The 18,848-nt window shown below is 45.2% G+C and overlaps 1 protein-coding gene across 1 annotated transcript; it reads right to left on the bottom strand.

Annotated features, from left to right (window-relative positions):
* Positions 1–445: 445 nt before the first annotated feature.
* On the bottom strand, positions 446–17,828 carry TECTB (tectorin beta). The gene is made up of 10 exons (XM_049645756.1): positions 17,527–17,828; positions 16,631–16,821; positions 15,066–15,208; positions 14,888–14,960; positions 8,972–9,075; positions 8,768–8,851; positions 4,449–4,611; positions 2,867–2,939; positions 1,643–1,675; positions 446–495 (listed from the first exon to the last, which is right to left on the bottom strand). Exons 1-10 carry the CDS (start codon positions 17,600–17,602, stop codon positions 446–448), a joined length of 990 nt encoding a protein of 329 aa, XP_049501713.1. The 5' UTR covers positions 17,603–17,828.
* Positions 17,829–18,848: the final 1,020 nt, after the last annotated feature.

Genomic DNA, 18,848 nt, shown 5'->3' with positions numbered 1-18,848 from the left:
GACAAAGGCCCCCTCTTGGCAAAATTAGCTATTCCTGTGCATTCTGTACTTAGCACTGACTTGGTGGTTATGCCCTACATTCTCGTCAAAATGTTCAGCTGCACTTGGTTGGGTGTGCTAGTGTTTTAAAATTAGAATGGCTTTCAAAGGAGTCCACTGCAGCCCTGACTTGAGCCTGGGGAAAGGAGACTTCTCGGCCAGCTGCCGGAGAGAGACTGTAGGATCTCAGAGCCACGGGAAGTCACAAGAGGAAGTAGGCCACCAAAGACAATCACTGAAAGGCGCAAACATCATTGGAACACGTAATTGGCAAAGCGCTATTCTCCGCTCCTCAACGGTATGTTCTTCTGTTTGTTCTTGTTGGCAGCACAATAAATGGGAGTTTGTCATCGACACAGGAGATGATGTTGGGTGGAGGAGATGCCACTGCCTGCCTGGCGATCCCCTACAACACGGCACAAATCCCCAGCATCACGATGAGGTGATAGAGGACGTCTGGGAACCAGATAGGAAAGCAGACACAAACATTTTATTTACATGGAGCAAGGACGGTGGCAACAAAGAGTTAACTCAACAGAAGAGGCAACTCGGGGGCATTAAGTAGGTTTACATAGACCGCTGCACATTTTATACAAAATCAGTTTTGTTTATCTTTTGGGGTTTCCGGAGCTTGGTTGTCAGTGCAAGGAGCCCGGCGATTGACCTGGGTAACGGACCTCTGACAGATGGGACTCTGAACATGGATAACACAGTGACAGCACATTTCACCATAGGGCTTTCACTGTAGAACTTCCTCAAAAATGAGGATCTGGAATTAGAGTCTCAAAAAGTTGGTTTACGTGATTTCCTGTAATCGTGAGAGCAAAGTCTACATCTGTGGGTTTGTTAATAAATAGAACCGTCTTACCCCATCTCCTCACATAGTTGTTCTCCTTCTCATCATTCGGGTGAGATCTTGGGTCTTAGCTGAAACGTTTCTTCTTCTGAGACGCTTCCCTGGCTGCTATCTAAATCACTCCTCTACCCCCACCCCGACGCGTCCCACTAGTGGGAAGAGCAGGGGCTTCGCCCATCTCTCTCTGCAGGAGCGCCACTGCCTGGAGGAGTAATCACGGCTGATCTTTACTGGATGTTTGCCGTATGCTGGGCACTGTTTGGTGCCCGTAGCTGTAACATTTAATCCACACAGCAGCTATGTGTGATAGGAGCAATCGTTAGCCCAAATTCAAAGAGGAAACTGGGGAGGGGAAGGGTGACTTCTTTGCCCACGGTCATTCAGTTAATGAGGGGCAGAGTCATAGCAGGGACTCAGAAATATTTGTGCAAAAAACAGATCATTGAAAACCACCTTCTCTAAATGCAGGAACCCAAGCAAAGCCCCTGGTGATGTTGTGCTGAGAAGCGCGGTCCAATTCTGCCTCGTCCGATTTAGCCCCAGCCCCACCCTGCCTGCAGAGCTCTGGGGCCGGCTGGAGAGACATCTACCTCCATCCCCCTCTGTCCCAGTCAGGTGTGTTTTAAACAGCAAGTTTCAAGTCCTGAAGGTTTCGTTGGGGCCAAAGGTGAGCCTCTTTTAAAACACACGTCTACGTTGTAAAGGCATTACCCCATGACGTTTCCCAGAAGTGCCTCTTTTCCTTACCTGAGAAGCTATAGAGACTGGGGAATCCCCTGCCTGTAATGAGTAAAGAGAGAGAATACTGAAGGTTTAAGGAAAGGTCATGGAAGGAGCCTCAGAGCGATGCTTCTTAAGTACAAACCTGACCACATCTCCCCCTGATTAAACCAGCAGACTCCCATTGCCTTTAGGACAAAGTTTATAGTGGGTTTCATAAAAGCTTCTTTGAAAGAAGAAGAAAATCATTTTCTCCTTGGCTTTCTCAGGCAGGAGTTGATGAACTTTCTGGAAGGGACCAGAGAGTAAATATTCCAGCTATGGGCCGTATGGACCCTATTGCAACCACCTGATGCTGCCGTTAGAGCATGAAAGCACCTGGAGACAATACCGATATGAACCCACGTGAATGTGTTCCCATAAAACTTGATAGAAAACTGAAATTTGATTTTTTGTCACGTATACGTGACACGAAACGTCATTCTTTTGATTTGTTTCCAACCCTATAAGAAGGCCATGGCTCGTAGGCCCTAAAACATCAGGCAGCAGCCTGGATTGGGTCCCCGGCTGTAGTTTAGCAACTGTCCTCCAAGGTATGTAGCTACTAGAGGCCCCAGCCTTCCCGCAGGCCCTGCTCACCATTCACGTCATACCACTCTTCAGGTTGTCCTGAAGGATTACTGACGGAGGTCTTCCCCCGGCCCTGGACGGGAGTGAATCCCCTTGCTGTGAACTCCCATGGCACCCTGCCTCATCCAGCCCCATTAACAGTCATCCGCCTTTCCCTTGGCATTTAGCAACTCTCTCCTTGCTAGATGTAAGTCCTTGAAGACAAGGGCCATGTGGGTCTCCTTTAATTCTGAAACCCCGGCGCCCAGCCCTGCCCAGGGTCAGCACTGACTGCTCTATGAAGTTTTGTCGACTTGAGCTAGATGTCCCCGGTACATTTCATTGTGTATTATCACTGTCGACCACATGCTCTGCCCGGAAGCTCAGAATTTCCTGATTCCTTGCGGGCATTGGAATTTAGGCTGCAGATAGAGCGTTTCTGGGTAGTTCACAAACCTCAACTTCTCGGTTTGGCATGAGCTACAGCTTCCCGGCCCCCCAGCTGGGAAGCCTTGAGTTGCAGGTGCAGGTAGTGTCTACAGGCACAACTGGTTTGGCAATTCAGTGAAAATGCTCAAACCGGCTGTGCCTGTGGACGCAGCCCAGAGTGAACTCAACCATTCGGAAAACAGAGAAGCTTACTACGGAGGGAGAGCTCCACTACGAGGACGCCCCCTGTCTGGTCCCGGAGGAGTCGCTTCCGTTTGTCACAAGTCTGGAGACCCAGGAGCAGCAGAGGGGAGGGGCGTGGAGGAGGGGGCACGAGAAATGAACACAGGAGAGAACAGAGAGAAAGACAAGAGATTAAAAACAGAAGTCACAAACCTGATAGTCAAAATTCCCCAGCCAACAGGTGTTAGTTACCTTATTTGTCCGCTTATGTATTTACTTACAACCCAGAGCCATAGAGTCCCTTCTCTAACTTGAGAAGAGGGCAAAGCTTTTCTTTATTAACTCTTCAGGCTGGAAGAAATCCCTCTGGGAGAGGTTGTTGGGTGTGGGAGGGATTGGCACTGTTTCTTTTGGTAAGCAAGGCTTTTACCCGCGGTTACTGTCATTGGACACTTGCAAATGTGTTCTGATTCATTTTCTTCTCTTTTCAAAATATAGTAGCAATAATTACCCTTTCCTTAACTGTAAAGCATCTCTCTGCTCCCTCCCTTTTCTTTGTATTCCTACCTGACCATTTTCCAGCCAAGCAAATCAGTAGAAATAGAGATTATAATCTTATCTTGGTTGGTTACTACAGGCTACATGAGCAAGTGTCCTCTTTAGAAACTCTGTGTTCCTCCTGACTGGGGTCTCTTATCCAAATAGACCAGAGCAGGCAACACTCTGTGATTTAACACTTTTAGGTCTAAGACAGTGGTTCTCAAACCTGAGCATGCCTCAGAATGGTCTGTTAAAGCACAGGATTCTAGGCCCACCCAGTGTTTCTGAATCAGGCGGTCTGAGAGACGTGAGAATTTGCCTCCCTAACAAGCTACCAGGTGACGCCAAGGCTGCCGAGGACCACACTGTGGACCAACTGATCTAAGGACCGGGTTCACACCTGGCGGCAGCGGTAGAGTGTCTCCCAGCTGAACTTGCTATGCGTGTTGATGGATTCTGCAGCAGCTCCTTGGTGGGTGATGCAGAGGGGAAAGCTGACCCCCGGCATGGGCTGCACTGAACGTGGCTGTGAAGCAGGGGCGCCACCACCAGGCCCTTCCTCTCCCAAGGTCAGTTCAGCTGTGATGCGTGTCGGGAATTTCTGCGGTATCTCTCTAGTTCAAGTCCCAGAGATGGACCCTTAGGCTGGCCAGGCAAGAGCTAAAAATACCCACCTTCTGACTTCCATCCAGTGCCTACTGCTACCACCTAGGTTTTGAATTTTCCTTGTGCTTTTAACCGTCTCAAGGTATTTCCATGTCTGTCATTGTGCTCATTTTCCCTAACACAGCTCTCTGAAGAGGGAAGGGCCACCATGACTTATCACCACTGTTTTTAAAGATGAGAAAGCCAGGCTCCAGAGATTGACATGTGCTAGACCATGTAGCTTGTTGGTGGCAAGGCAGACAGAGACGGAACGTCTGCCCCCATACCCGGTGCCCTTTCTTCCAGAATGCCCTCAGCACACGCGTACATTGGTCTGGTTACGATTCCCAGCTAAAAATACAACTTCTCAAATTCCGCCCCCACCCCCACCTCTGGTCACATCTCTTTCTGGAGAGAGGTGGCTCACCACTGGGCAGGAGAGCTTCTCACTGTCACAGATGAATGTCTCACAGTGTAACCAAACCTTGGAGAGTTTGGGGATGTTCTGGAACCGGAAAGCGTTGAATTGGAAGGTGGCTCTGTGATCTTTCCCATTCTCATGTACAAGGACTGTTTCATCTGTGGGGCAGCTAGAGCAGATGGGACAGGGGGAGAGAAAAAATTAGCTCATGAACTCCAGCAAAGTCTTCTGAGGTAAATTCACAGACAACAGCAACACTCCCTTGAGCTTCTATACAGTATGTTATCCTCACAAAGCTCTTTGACTGGCAGCACCTTCCTTACCCTCATAATATGAGGTCAAGTTGAGGAGCTATGGGATGGGTGTGCTGGTCCTCATTCTATAGGGGTGGAGAGGAGTGAGAAGCTGCACACCTGGTAAGTCACCATACCTCTGTCCCCAAGAAGGGAAATCCTTGAGAGATGAAGTCGACTGAAGGACTGGGACATGTACAGACTCCCAGTATATGTACAAGATAAAGACACTGGTGCTGAGAAGAGTATTCCCGAAGTACTGCCGTAGCCACCTAAGCCAAGTCATACCCAACATACTTCTCTGTGTACATTGTGAGGGTTTGCCACTGGGAATTTGAATTTATGTTATATTATTTAAATTCTGCATTATATAGTTACCTTTGTAAGAATTTGGTCATGTTTCTAATATTGGCATAGGAAAAAAATGACTGGAAGGATACCATCTAAATATTAACACTGGCTATAATGGAGTGGTAGAATTATGGACAGGTTTTGCTTTCTTCTTATATCTTTATATATTTTCCAAATTCTCTGCACGAAAATGTAATATTTGGGAAATTCCAAAGTCCCAAAGATAATCATTGCAATAGAAGAAGCAATAATGACACAGATGGGCATTTTTCAAATTGCCCAAAAGTCAGTGACTCTCACTTGGGGGCCATTTTGCGCTCTGAAGACATTTAACATTGTGGTTGTCATGATAGGGAGACGGTGGTACACATGTAGTAAATAGAGGCCAGGGACACTGCACATCATTGTATAATGCACAGGACAGCACCCCGCCCAACAAAGAATGGTCCAGCCCAAAATGTCAATGGTATTGAGACTGTACTTTGTTTAAGCAAAATGCTTTTTCACTTACCGAACACATGCTGCTTCCCCATTTAAGTGCCAGACGTTCAACAAAGTGTTGGGAACAGACACAGTCATTCTTGGGAATGTACAGTGAGGCCCGCATGAGCTTTGGGAATTGTTGTCTTTAGATGACAAGGAACACCAGAGTCTGTCCTCTGTGGAAAATGGTCTATGGGCCCAAAAGCTTAAGACCAGTGGATAAACACCACAGTGGACCCCAAAGTTAATGCCTCTCCCAGAACATCTCTCTGACTCCATTGTCAATCCAACTCAGTGTACATATACCAGAGATCCACCCAGCTACCTCAGAGCCTTCGAGATATGCCCTCCTCCATCCATTCCATCCAAACCAGACATCAGGGGGCAAATTAGAGGTAGGACTGAAGGAATGTCAACTCTGTGAGTTAGTGATTGAGATGAGAAGTGACAGTGTGCCTCGTATCTGGACCAGGGGTCAGAAGCCGGGCCGTGTTTGTGGTGACCTCTGAGTCATGACAGAGCTGGAGGCATTTTCCGAGTTGTGAAACAAGACCTTGAAGGATCATTTGTTCAATAAACCTGAGATCCTTGTACGAACTCAAGATGTGAGTCCTTAAAATAGCTCTTTGCAGCTGGAGTGACACCATGCCAGTGGAAAACAATGTAAGCAGAGCTTTGTTGGGGGTGGGGAGGAGGCAAGTCCTGGGCAGGCTTAGATGTCTTGGCTCTGCCGCCTCTTGGCATTGGCTGTGGCACCTGCCCCTCTGTGACAGACATCTTGGGAAGACAGGATGCCCAAGGGAAGCTGTGACAACATCACCACAGGAGCCCCCTTCCCCACATAGGATCAAAATTCCCAATAATATATCTCTTCTAATATCTCCGGGCACTCTTGAAAACTGGGTTTTCCTCGAAAAAGGCCCAGTGGAAACCTAAAGCATCTGGGAGATTATGGGAGTGGACTTTCTCATTCCTCCCCTTGGCACTGTTTTTTTGTGCCAGTATCTCCAACCTCAAGGGGCCATTTCAGCCAAGCAGAATATGGAACTAGATTAGGGCTTCTTCAGTTGGACTCTGCTTACATGCAGGTTCCCAGGGTTTGCCCAGGAACCCTCTGATGGGGTAGGTTAACTATGTGCCTGCATGTGTAACAGGCACCCAGGGTGTGTAATTCCTGTGCACACACAGTCTGAGCACTGCCGGTATAGACTACCACAAGGGCACAAGCCTTCCTTTTTTCCTGCTATTTTACCCATCGTTAGCTGGGAGTAGCAGTACCAGAATGATCTGCAGGGAGATGTTTCCATGGTACGCCAGAAACCTTTACCCCCGTGTGGCCATTGCCTGAGAGAGGTTTCAGTGCCTGATCATAATTTCAGGTCCCTGTAGGCCAAGAATTTATTTCACAATCTCCCTGAAATCATTTGATTACACCATTGTCCACAGAACCTAAATGAATCATTCAGTGACAGGTGTGACATCCAAATTAAGCTCCCATCTCTGCAGGAAGATTTCTGGGTTGCGTAGATGCGATTCTGCTGGCCTGTCCTACCTACACTGCTCAGGAAATAATGCTGCGTGAGTTTGAAGCCCAGATCATCCGTTCCCTTAGTGACTCTGGACTTAGGCAAGTTTCTGAAGCCGTCTCTATCGCTGATACTTCTCATCTGTAATATAGTGCTTATTATACTACCTACTATATACTACCTACTATATTATACTCCCCCTACTATATGGGGGGGGGGCGCTGATGAGATTAATTATATACTTTTAGAGAGAGGGAGAAAGAGAGAGAGTTGGGGGAGGGAAAAAAGAGAGGGAGAAAGAGAATTTCAAGCAGGCTCCACGCCCAATGCAGAGCCCGACACAGGGCTGGATCTCAGAACCGTGATACCATGACCTGAGCTGAGATCAAGAGTCGCTTCACTGACTGAGCCACCCGGGCGCCACTGATGAAATTTAACTAAATTAATATTTATAGAGCACCTATCTAGAACATGTTTGGTCTGTTGTAAGTGCTGTATAATTTTTAGGTAAGTAAAAATAAATAAAGGCCCAAGGTAAGGTGGCTCCACCTTTGTTGTCTAATTATTTTTGTCCGGGGCCCCAATATTGACTTAGCTCAGATGGGTTCCAGCAACAACATGGACGTGCCTGCCTGCTTGGGTTTGGGGAACGGTCTCTTCTGTATTTACTGTTCTTTGTGTGGCTGTTGCCCACATCTCTAGTCTAGCTCCATCTGTCCTCTGTTTTTCAAAGCTACAATTTTAAGTGTTTCTAGACAATTATCATCTCAAGCTCAACATGACATCCCTGAAGTCAAGGAGAATCCAACACCTTTAGCCAGAAATCTTCTTCCCTAGCAACCAACAGAAAACATTTCTCACATTCACAACCCAGAGGTTTGATGTCCCATAATTCTCAGGCTTTTTGCCCCGTCCTTCTCTCCACCCCATATCCAATTGGTTGCTAAATTTTGATCACTTCTCCCTCCTTTGGATGACCTTTCTATTCACTTGGTTATGTCTCAGTTTGGGCCACGGCCTCTAATATGGTCTTTCTACCTCCCATGTCCTGCTTCTAAACCATCCTGTGGATGACTTCCAGAATCATCTTTCTATTGTACAATTCCCATACTTTTGTCCTCTACTCAAAAATGTTAAGAACTCTTCATTATCTACTGAATTAATAATAAAAATCGACAATATTATTTAAATTGATTGGATACTGACTAGGTATTACATGCTATATTTTTTTACATGGATTATCTAATTGAGTCCTCACCAGGGTTCTGGTGTCAGACTAATTGGATTTGAACCCACTTCCCCATAAACAGACACACACACACACACACACACACACACACACACACACACAGTATGTTATATAACTTATATTGCTTAACACCTCCTGTGACTCAGTTTTCTCACCAGAACAATGGGAATGGTAGGTAATAACCACTACCTCTTGCAAGGCAAATGAGTTAACACATAATAAAGCTCTCAGAACAGTACCTGGTACCTAGAAAGCACTATATAAAAGTTTGCTAGCATCAATACTCAGTGCGGAAACACAGAAGGTGTCACTAATGTGACCCTAAGAAGCTCCCCCTCTTCCTCCCCAGCTATTCCAAGCCAAAGTAGCCTTGGGTCTACCTGGTGCCCTTCTCGGCACTGTGCTCAAGGGAGTGGTACTCACCCCTTATTGATCAGCTGCCATTGCAAAGGATACATGAAATCAGCCGATGGTGTGGCCCAGCAGCTATTCAAAACCACTTTAAACCTGGAAATGAAATAAAAGGCATCCCTCTGAACCAGAGAGTTGTATGCCTAGCAACATCTTGGCTGATCTTTTTTCTTTTCTTTGTATTTAAAAATATAAACATGGAGGAAATATACTTACCTAATGCTCAACCCCTTGGCTTCTACTCCCGCAAACAGATCTGAACCGATTTCAGATGTCTCCAGGACAAAAGGGGCTTCCTTCTTAGTGGAGAACTTGGCATTCTTTAGAAGGAAATTGACACGGGGCATTACAACCTCTCAGACTGAGCAACTGAGCATGACAGGAACAGATGAATTGGGGCGGAGTGGGGGTGGGAGTTCCCCAAAAGGCACAGGCACATGAGACCACAGGGAGACCTTCCAGGACTAGAGAAGGTGTACCTCCTAGGATGCTGGTGCCATCTTAGAAAGGATGAGGCTATCACATCTCTGGATTTGCTGGTCACAATGAAACAACACATACTGTATGTCTCATCTATGCCGATGAGGAGCAAGATTTGGCTGATGGAAAAAAGGTAGAATCCAAGAATGCTGAAGCACTGAGCTTTACTTAATCACCCACGCGAATAGGGATGAAACACATGCAACCCCACTTTGCTCTCGCTCACCTTGACTATCTACCCGAGCAGATTCTAGCGTGGGTCAGAAAGCATATGATCTGATTCCAGTACAATTAACAATAGCGGCGATAACAACAACCTACTGATTACCTACTAAGTGTCAGGCGCTGCTCTCCATATTGGGATAGTCTTTCATAGAGATGTATCTGAGAACAAAGCAAAGATCTCTGTCTCTAACCACCTGACTTTCTAACAAGGGATGCAGACAATAGACAGCAGGTAAGTAAATTACATAATATGCTAGAATAGAATATAATACCTTATATAGGTATTATATGTTCTGGGATATTAGCTTTGCACAGTTTTCTTTCATTTCTATCTCACACTGAGCTTGTAAGCAACAGCAACTCTCAGCTCTTGCCCACGAGAACTGCCATTAAACCAGATGTACCCGTCCTAACCGTGTCAATAGCCAGTTGTGACTCAATCTTTCTGCCAAGTGAAAGGACTGGAGGGCATGATTTTTCAAGGTGTTCTTCCATCCTGTAAACTATAACAAATGCAAGCAGGGTGTGGTAAATTGGAGGGGCAGGTTACAATTTTAAATACAGTAGTTGGGGAGGTGTCATTGAAGTTGTGGCATTTGAGCCAAGACTTGAGGGAAACAAAAGAGCCTGTGCTTCCAGGATAAGTGGTGATACAAAAAAAATGCTTCTATAGTGCATGTAGTGCAGGCAGGCATCTGGGAAAGAATGTTCCAGCCAAGGCAAAAGCCCTGGGTGACAGTGGATCTGACAGGACAGCAAGGAGGCCAATATGCTGGAGCATGTGTGAGCAAGGGGTCAGGGGAAGGTAGGAAGTGCAGATGACAGGCAGTAAAGTGAAAGAGGCTATGGGACTGGATCCAGAACACTGTGGTTTCAACTCTAAGTGCAGTAGGGAGTCATGACCATGATTTGAGCACAGGAGCAGCAGTCTTTGGTCACTGGTGTGTGTGTGTGTGTGTGTGTGTGTGTGTGTGTGGTTATCACTTCCTCAGGCAGTTCTGGGTGAGTTAAGAAAAATAGTAGGGTGTCCAATTGACTTACCCAAAGGAGACTGACTTCTCCATTCATTGCCCTGGTTTCATTCAACTTGAGTAGCAACCTTTAACTACTCTCTGAGTTTAGCCTCCAGAGACAAAAGCCTTCTGACAGATGCACAAGGATCCTGGGCTAATTCTAGTGCCCACTACTAACTTACAGGCAAATCAGGCTTTTGGGCCTCAGTTTCCCCATCTGCAAAATGGGAATATCCTGTGCCTTCATCAGCCTTGCAGAAATATTTTTATGATGGTGATTTTATGTAATAGAAGTATAAAGCCTAAGCCAGGATACTAGTTAAAAGATTGACTTTCATGGACTTGGAGGTAAATAGTGGCAGCAAGGATATAGTTAAAATGGACTCTAACCCCCTAAGGGTCAAATTCAGGGCATTTGCTGAGAGGTCTTAGATTCATCTTCCAAGGGCTCCTTCATTTTTAACTGACTTCAGGTCCAGCTAGGGCTCCCTGACTCAGTCACCTAGAAGTCAGTTCTTTTCTTTCAGTCAACCCCCTGCACCACTCAGATGGTTGCAATAATTAAACAATAACATTCTTAATCATAAGTGATTTACCAGCATAATATGCAGGTAAAGTGGCAGATTGACAATGGCCATTCCCGTTTATTGTTAGTTTCTGGGGTCTGTCATGTTTCAAGAGACTGTTTACAAATGTTGGACCTAACCTGGGGACCACAGTGAAGTCCCCAATGTAGCCACTGGTGCTTCTCCCACCCCATCTCCCAGCGATCATCCCACAGGGTATCAGGGCATTGGAATATGCCTCTACTTGCAGAGGAGCTAGTGTGTTTCTGTTACAAAGTGGAGAAAAGAATCTGCACCATTAATTCCATTTCTGAAACAAAGCACTTTTAATGGTCAGTTTCTCCACTTCTCACCCTACAGCTGAGGCAATTATCAGTGTGATCTCCTCCTACTTTCTTTAGAACATGAGTTAGGGACCTATTTCCAGATAGCTTCATCCTATAATACTCAGACTGTATGTTCTGGCATTCCTGGAAGCACAGAAACACCACATAAATTACCCATTCGCTGAACAGGATGGAAGAACACCTTGAAAAATCATGCCCTCCAGTCCTTTCACTTGGCAGAAAGATTGAGTCACAACTGGCTATTGACACGGTTAGGATGGGTACATCTGGCTTAATGGCAGTTCTCGTGGGCAAGAGCTGAGAGTTGCTGTTGCTTACAAGCTCAGTGCGAGATAGAAATGAAAGAAAACTGTGCAAAGCTAATATCCCAGAACATGTTCCTAGAATCTTTCAGAACTGAGAAGGTCACCTCTGACCCGCTGTGCCCTGCATAGGTCGGAAAAGTTCTAGAATATAAGATTTCAATTCCGGGCTCCACTTTTTAATAAGGGCACTGGCCAAGTGGATCGTTCTTAGAGAAGAAGGAGGAAGAGGATGGCAGAGCACCAATGGTGGAGAGATATTGGGGTAGGCAAGCCTAAGATAGTTGAGACCGTCAGCAACATCATGACTCAGAATTATTTCAGAAGACAGAACCACAAGCAATGGACTATAGTTCAGGATGTCATATCTAAAATGGGAAGGGTCAACTTGCCCTTGTCCCTGAAAGAGGTGGGGAGCCCACCCCTTAGCAATCTTGCAGAAGGGCTTTGGACTTTGGGTGCAAAGTCAAGGTTGATCATCTCTTAAGATTGTTCTGACTTTGGAAGTCTATGAATTTGGCCTCTATGGCTTGCACTTGTTCCATCCCACGCCTTTTTACTGGTCTCTGTCTAACTAGGAAGAAAGGTCAATACTATTTTGATTGAATATGTCAACCTAGCCCCATACTGACATTGACGGCATAAAGGCAACAACACTCTAATGGCAACTGCTGGTGCTAGGAGCTCTCAGAGTTTCCACTTTTAAATGGGGTCCCGGGCCCCAATCATGAAAGTAGCCCCAATTGGCTACTTTCACAGGCACCTACCTTGTGTCAGGTACTATGGTAAGTGCTTCATAAGAATAATTTTATTTAATCCTCATAATAAACATACGGGGTAAGTGCTATTATTAGTTTTATTTAGCAAAGGCATAGATGAAGGCCTAAAGAGGTTCACTAACTTACCCAAGGTCACACAACTAATAAATGGTAGAACTAGACTTTAAACCAGTGGGTCAATGGCAGACTATTTTCTTAAGCACAGTGGTAGTCTACTTCTGCAAGCTAACTACCTTCCTTTATTTTGAATTGGGGGCCAAAATAACTTCTCACTCACTCAACTATGGCCTGTTGGCAGGAGTGAGTGGGAGGGGGTAGAGAGAGAAGAGAGGAAGCATGTTGAGTAGAACTGGTGGTTTTGGAGCCCAGCATTTAGAGCCCTTGGAATCCTAAGCAATTGGCGGTGCATTGATCCTTTGTGCAATCTAGGGCACAGCTCAGTCTCTGGTAATTTGATGGAAATGTATGCAGGGAGCAGCTGTTGCTTCAGAAACACACAAGAATGCTCTCAAAGCGGAAGAAGGGAGGAGAAGAAAAATACCAGCCGCATGGGTCAGGCATACGAAACCCAGACTATGGTAGGAATACTAATCAGTACAAAAGTTTCTGTTGCAACATCTGACTCCCTCTTTGCTGAAGTCCGTTTGTCCTATAAAGGTCTTAATGGGCCCCAGGAGATGCCTTAGCTTCACTTCTAGAACAGCTCAAGGAAATGTCCTGTTATGTCTGTCTATCCAGCCCAGAGTATGGTCTGGGTGATGATGAGGATATGACATTTAATTTTTTTTTTTCTTAAAAAAGTATAGGTTCCTTCCAGTTCTAAAATTGGATTTTTATGTCTGAAACAGCCTAACATGGTTGATGGTGAGAGATGATTTTTGATAATCCTGGTGCCTTTCTATTGCTAATTTCATAAAATCTTCATAGGATCATATCAATAATTTTATCTGGTTAAAGTAATAATCATGCACATCAGGACAGGGACTCAGTAGGAAAGACAGCCTGTCACCATGATACCCCCTGAGACTGTTGTTGGTGACTAAGCCTGTTTTTCTCTCTGGACAACCTTCATCAGTTACTCAATGTTGTTGCTACCTTTTCATGCCCCTGCCAGTCCACACTGCATTAACTCTCCTGATGATAGGGCCAGGGGCTAATGGGATTTCTTTTTTTGGGACTTAACCACTAGTGGTTTGTGGTCAGGGGCAGATCTAGGTTCTTTGGGACCTCAAAGCTTATATAATTTAGAGAGTCCTTTCTAATAAAAGGAATCCAAATTTTGCATATGAAACGAGGCCCGGGGCCTTAAAGGAAGCCAGTGCAAGAGAGAGGTCATGAAACTTAAGTTCCATCCCCTTCATAGGAAGTAAGCCTCAGAAAGCAGTGCTAAGAGAGATCCGTATGCTAGACTGGGCACTGCTCTGAAGTACCTGCGGGATTGTAGGCACATTATTTCTTCCTTCTGGGCTTCAGATCTCTATCTGTAAAATGGGCCAAGTGACTCTAGGATCCCTCCTAGAGGATCTCTCACCTTCTGAGTTTGGCTGGATTGGTGGCTTCCAGGCAGGCGGTAAAGCAAGTTCAAAGAGTTCAAGGTCAGTGGAGTTCCAGGTAATAGAGTCATTTCCTTTGTGAAATGAATGGATTGGGCGTGATGGCTTCTAAAGATATCTCCCAGTTCTAATGTTGTATGTAAAAGTTTCTATTTCTGCCTGCATCTTCCTCCAGCCAGCTGGAGTGTCACTCTAAGTATGCTTCCTCATTGGAAGCTACAGGTTTAAAAAACAAAACACCCCTTCTAAACAGGAGGGCAGCTGGGCTAATGGCCACTGCAGATTTAGTTTTATTTTGAGAGACCAAATTATGCCTTGAACTTCAATGTCAACATAGGCAGTGTGCCCAAATTAGACCAAGAGGAAGCCCACTTTCCGAAGGGCTTTGGATACCAAAGAACTAGGCAGCAGAGGGCAACCCCATCCTCTCTCCTTAGCCCTGTCCCGTGTAGGAAGGTCACTACTCTGTGCCAAATGCTTTAACAAGAGCTGGATACTAATATAAATCTCTGGAGTGGATTGCGGTGGAAACTAATCTTGCCTGAGGGTTAGATGTTGGCTGACTTACTACCTATTGACCTTTGGCCACTCACGGGATTTCTCTTGCCTCAGTTTTCTCAAAATCTGGGAAGGGTAACTTTATAGCTCTATGGCACCTCTCTCAGCTCCTCTATCCAGGCTATGAATCTACCTTTCTGTGGCATCTAGCCTTTGAAGAGATTTAGAACTAGACCAAAGCTTGTCTCTTCATTTCAATTCAAGAATGGGGTTCTGCATAGAGCTTAAGGAAAAGCAAACTTGGAGGAATTATCCTGTCATCTCCTGGAAAGGCCACGGGGCACTAATGAGAACCTGGAGACCACTTACAGTGTAGAAGTTGAGAGACAATTGGCTTTCAAATGTGCCCATGCTCCCGTTCTTCACGTGAACAGTGGCCACTCTGAAAAGGGGAGAGAATTTTGCATAAGGACTGAAACATGCCTGATTGACAGGGACTGCAGAACACACACAAGGCAGCCAGCCCTCCACTCTCAGAGTGACTTACCTCTGGTCAAAGGCAGCCTGGTTCACCAAGTAGGTGGAGTGGTAGGTGCAGGAGAAGGAGTAGTTCACGGGCTGGTTCTTTACGATTACTGTGCTGTCATTGGAAACGATGTGGCTGTAGAAGTGATAGATGGGGGGCTTGTACTGGAGAAAGGAAGAAGGCAGTTAGGGTGGCCCTGGACCCCATGATGAGAATGAGGGTTCTGGAAAAAGTGATAGAAGATGGTCAGACCAATAGGAAGACATCAGTGTCTGCCAGTCATTGACATCCATGCCTACTCTTTTGGATGTGGGTTGACTGATAATGTTTGTAAAGAGTTCTTGAATATGTTCAGCTAAAGTTGTTTAAAATAATCTGGGTTGAATGTTGTACACTTACAAGAAACCCATATAGCCATTGGGCTTCTGACCAAGAAGAACTGGCCAAAGAATCTGTTTCCCAGCATCACCTTTTTATCCATTTCCCCCGTCCAAGTAATCTCGCATGAATGCCTTCACTCATCTCCCACTTCTAGAACGTTATTATCTCGTTCATTGCTTTTTCCTTCTGCCAATAATAAGTACTATTTCTGTGACTTTTTCCTCTGACTTGTTGAACTCCAAGATCACAGAATATTGAAGCTGGGATAGATCTCGAACATCCATGTGAGAGGTGACCTGCCTAAGACCACACAGATGATTTCTAGCTCATTCTTTCAGGATACTCAAAGACATGATGTTTCTGTTAATCATGCCCATGACTCTCTGAATTACTGAATCCTTGCGGGGCCTTTAGGAAGAGGAGGTGGCCCTGGGTGCTCTTCGTTCTCATTTGCTGAGACCTTATTTATGTACAATCTTGTGCAGTCAAGGCAGTAGGAATGCTAGGGGTCAGCAGTGGCGCAGTCTCCCTTCGTGACTACACCCCAACTGGTTCTGTGGCCCTCAACTAGTGACTTTATTGGGAGGTTTCCAATGTCTCCTCTATCATCTAAGGATATTTGGCAAGAGGGGGTCTGTGGTTCCTTTTAACTCTGATTACCTGCTCCGGGTGCTTCATGAGACCCAACTATGAACTGTGTTACACTTTGGTTACTTCTTTAAAATGCGCTTCTGGGGCGCCTGGGTGGCGCAGTCGGTTAAGCGTCCGACTTCAGCCAGGTCACGATCTCGCGGTCCGTGAGTTCGAGCCCCGCGTCAGGCTCTGGGCTGATGGCTCGGAGCCTGGAGCCTGCTTCCGATTCTGTGTCTCCCTCTCTCTCTGCCCCTCCCCCGTTCATGCTCTGTCTCTCTCTGTCCCAAAAATAAATAAAAAACGTTGAAAAAAAAAATAAAATGCGCTTCTAACTCTCTTTCATCACCACTTCAAAGTCTCAGGCAGAGGATGCCTCACCATCCGGCCGGGGAGGATGGTGCCTTGTGAGCACATGCTCAGAACTCAAAGCAGGGTGGATGTAGGAAATGTACACTGTTCTACTCACAGAAGGTTGCCTACGTTGCTCAGGCAACAAATTAGGAGAATAAACTTTATCTTATTTTGGGGGCCTAGTTTTCTTAGCAACTCTTCATTGTGTGGCCTGGACTTACCTCGGACTGGGTCCCACAATAGGACTTGTTTTTAGGCGACAAATCTGGGATCACAAATTGATAGTAACCTCCTTCATGGACCCCATTGTAACACAGCCCGCCAAGCGCCAGCTGATGCACTTCCCAGCCATAAGGACACTCGGGGATTTTGGTGATGATGGTTTTGGGATAACAAAACACGAGAATGACATCTAGAAAGAGGATACACATGGTTTGAAATCAGATACGGTGATCATATCAATCTACATAAAGAACAGCAGGTTCTAGCCACACCTGAACATGCAAAAGAGTTGGTTAGAAACATTTTCCTCATTATCCTTCATGAGCTGTGATGAACGCTTTCCCAAAACCTCGGGACTCAAAATTAGTCCCCTTTTAAGGTTTGATCTATTTTAAAGAATATATCTGTGAAACCAGACTGAATGGATTAGAAATATATATAAATTTAGAAATATATACAAATTTCCATGGCCATGAAAGTGAGCATGTAACTTAAAATTTTTTAAAATGTCCATTTCATGCATAACATCATGAAACAACTATTTTATAGCACAGGACAGAAGTTCAATAGTCAAATAGAAAGCAGAAAAACAGTGGTGATTTTATATCTATCCATCTATCTATCTATCTATCTACCTACCTATCTACTCATCCATCCATCTATCCATTCATCCATCTATCCATCCATCTAGGATTCTCTAATTTTAAAAAAGTCTATGTTTATCCAATACATTTTCACTTCCTATGGGAAAAATCTCGTTGGCACTGGAGTGCTTAACAGCTTCTACTTGACCATGATATTGAATTTTGATAACAAGATAAACACAGAGCTCTGAACTTTGCAAAGAAAAACTTCAGGAAACTTTCCAGAAAGACGGACGAGCACCAGGGCATACCTGCTTTATTCGGAGTGCAAGATCTTGCAGAGGCTTCTGCAAAGACAGCCAACAGGACAAAGGCCCTCATCACCATTGCTTCTCAGAACACACTCTCTGCCAGGCGGCCAAACCAAGCTGGCCAGATGTTCACAGTCCTGCCAGAGCCCGAGACTCGATCACTCTAGGTCAGAAACATGAGCGAGAAGTTAAAATCAAAGGTGAAAATAAAGCAGCACGCACCGTTGGGGGAAATTTCCAAGAGAGATCAATAATTCCGTCCCTCTTTCTTAATGGTTCCTTGTCTGTGCTGAGAGGCAGAAAGTGGGGCTCATACCACCGGGGACGTCAATGACACATGCGGTTGCTTATGTTTCTGACTGTTTCATTCTCTCTGGACTGTAGAGGCTGTCTCCCAGATGCTCCCCAAATCTCCGGCTTCAGTCCTAGCTCGACTTTATATCAGCTGAGGGTGTAAAAGAAACCGGCTCCAGATAAATCACAATGAACACGCATTATCCACTGTGGAGGGAAATAAAAGGGAACCTTGCACAATAATCCGATAGGAAGCTCAGTTACAGCTGCTTGAATCTAATTTACTTTACTTCACAGAGTTGTGAAAACTTTTTTTTTTTTTAAACTGCTTCAACCAGGATTGGAATAAAAAGTTGAATTTTTCCCCCTCATACAAAAAATAACTGTGGTTGGAGGCAAACTGATTTCTGTACAGTTCGAGGTGACAATTTTCTTTCTTTACATCTTGCTTTCTTACATTCTTGTTTTTATATGTAGGCTGTCTCAACATTAAAGAGGACCCAAGTTCAGCTGTGTTAGACCCGCTACTCAAACAAAAATACGTTGTTTGTGTTACCACAAACATGTTAATGGTTTTTTTCCCCCTCTAATATTTTTTTAATATTTACTTATTTATTTTGAGAGAGTGGAAGAGAGAGGAGAGAGAAAATCCCAATCAGGCTCCATGCTGTCAGTGCAGAGCCCGAGGCGGGGCTCAATCTCATGAACTGTGAGATCATGACCTGAGCTGAAATCGAGTCGGACGCTCAACTGAGACACCCAGGCGTCCCTCCCCTCTAATATTTTTTAATAAACGCTGAACCAGAATATCATTCTGGCATTTCTCTAGAACTTCATCCTGAAATATAGCTTTTTATTTTACATCTGCAGGCTTTTAAAGTTCTGTTAGTCTCCCAGAGCAATATTAGAAAGGCAATCTTACGGCTCAATCCTTTATCACCAAGCAAGATCCCACTGAAAACAACAGATAAAATGCTACTCCTGGGAAGTTGCTGAATATGTTACCTGAGATTTTTGGGCACCCAGAA

The sequence above is a fragment of the Panthera uncia genome, chromosome D2 (assembly GCF_023721935.1).
Source record: "Panthera uncia isolate 11264 chromosome D2, Puncia_PCG_1.0, whole genome shotgun sequence".
Lineage (NCBI taxonomy): Eukaryota > Metazoa > Chordata > Mammalia > Carnivora > Felidae > Panthera > Panthera uncia.
The sequence above is the reverse complement of the archived record's forward strand: the minus strand, read 5'-3'. Positions and strand labels throughout refer to the sequence as shown.

What these genes read in the sequence shown, in the direction of transcription:
- TECTB (XM_049645756.1), bottom strand. Translation starts at nt 17,602, where the DNA reads ATGGTGATGAGGGCCTTTGTCCTGTTGGCTGTCTTTGCAGAAGCCTCT. An exon ending in ATTGTGGGACCCAGTCCGAG is followed by an intron (nt 15,209 to 16,630) that starts GTAAGTCCAGGC and finishes TCCTTTCTCCAG; the next exon opens with TACAAGCCCCCCATCTATCA. An exon ending in CAGGCTGCCTTTGACCAGAG is followed by an intron (nt 14,961 to 15,065) that starts GTAAGTCACTCT and finishes TCCCCTTTTCAG; the next exon opens with AGTGGCCACTGTTCACGTGA.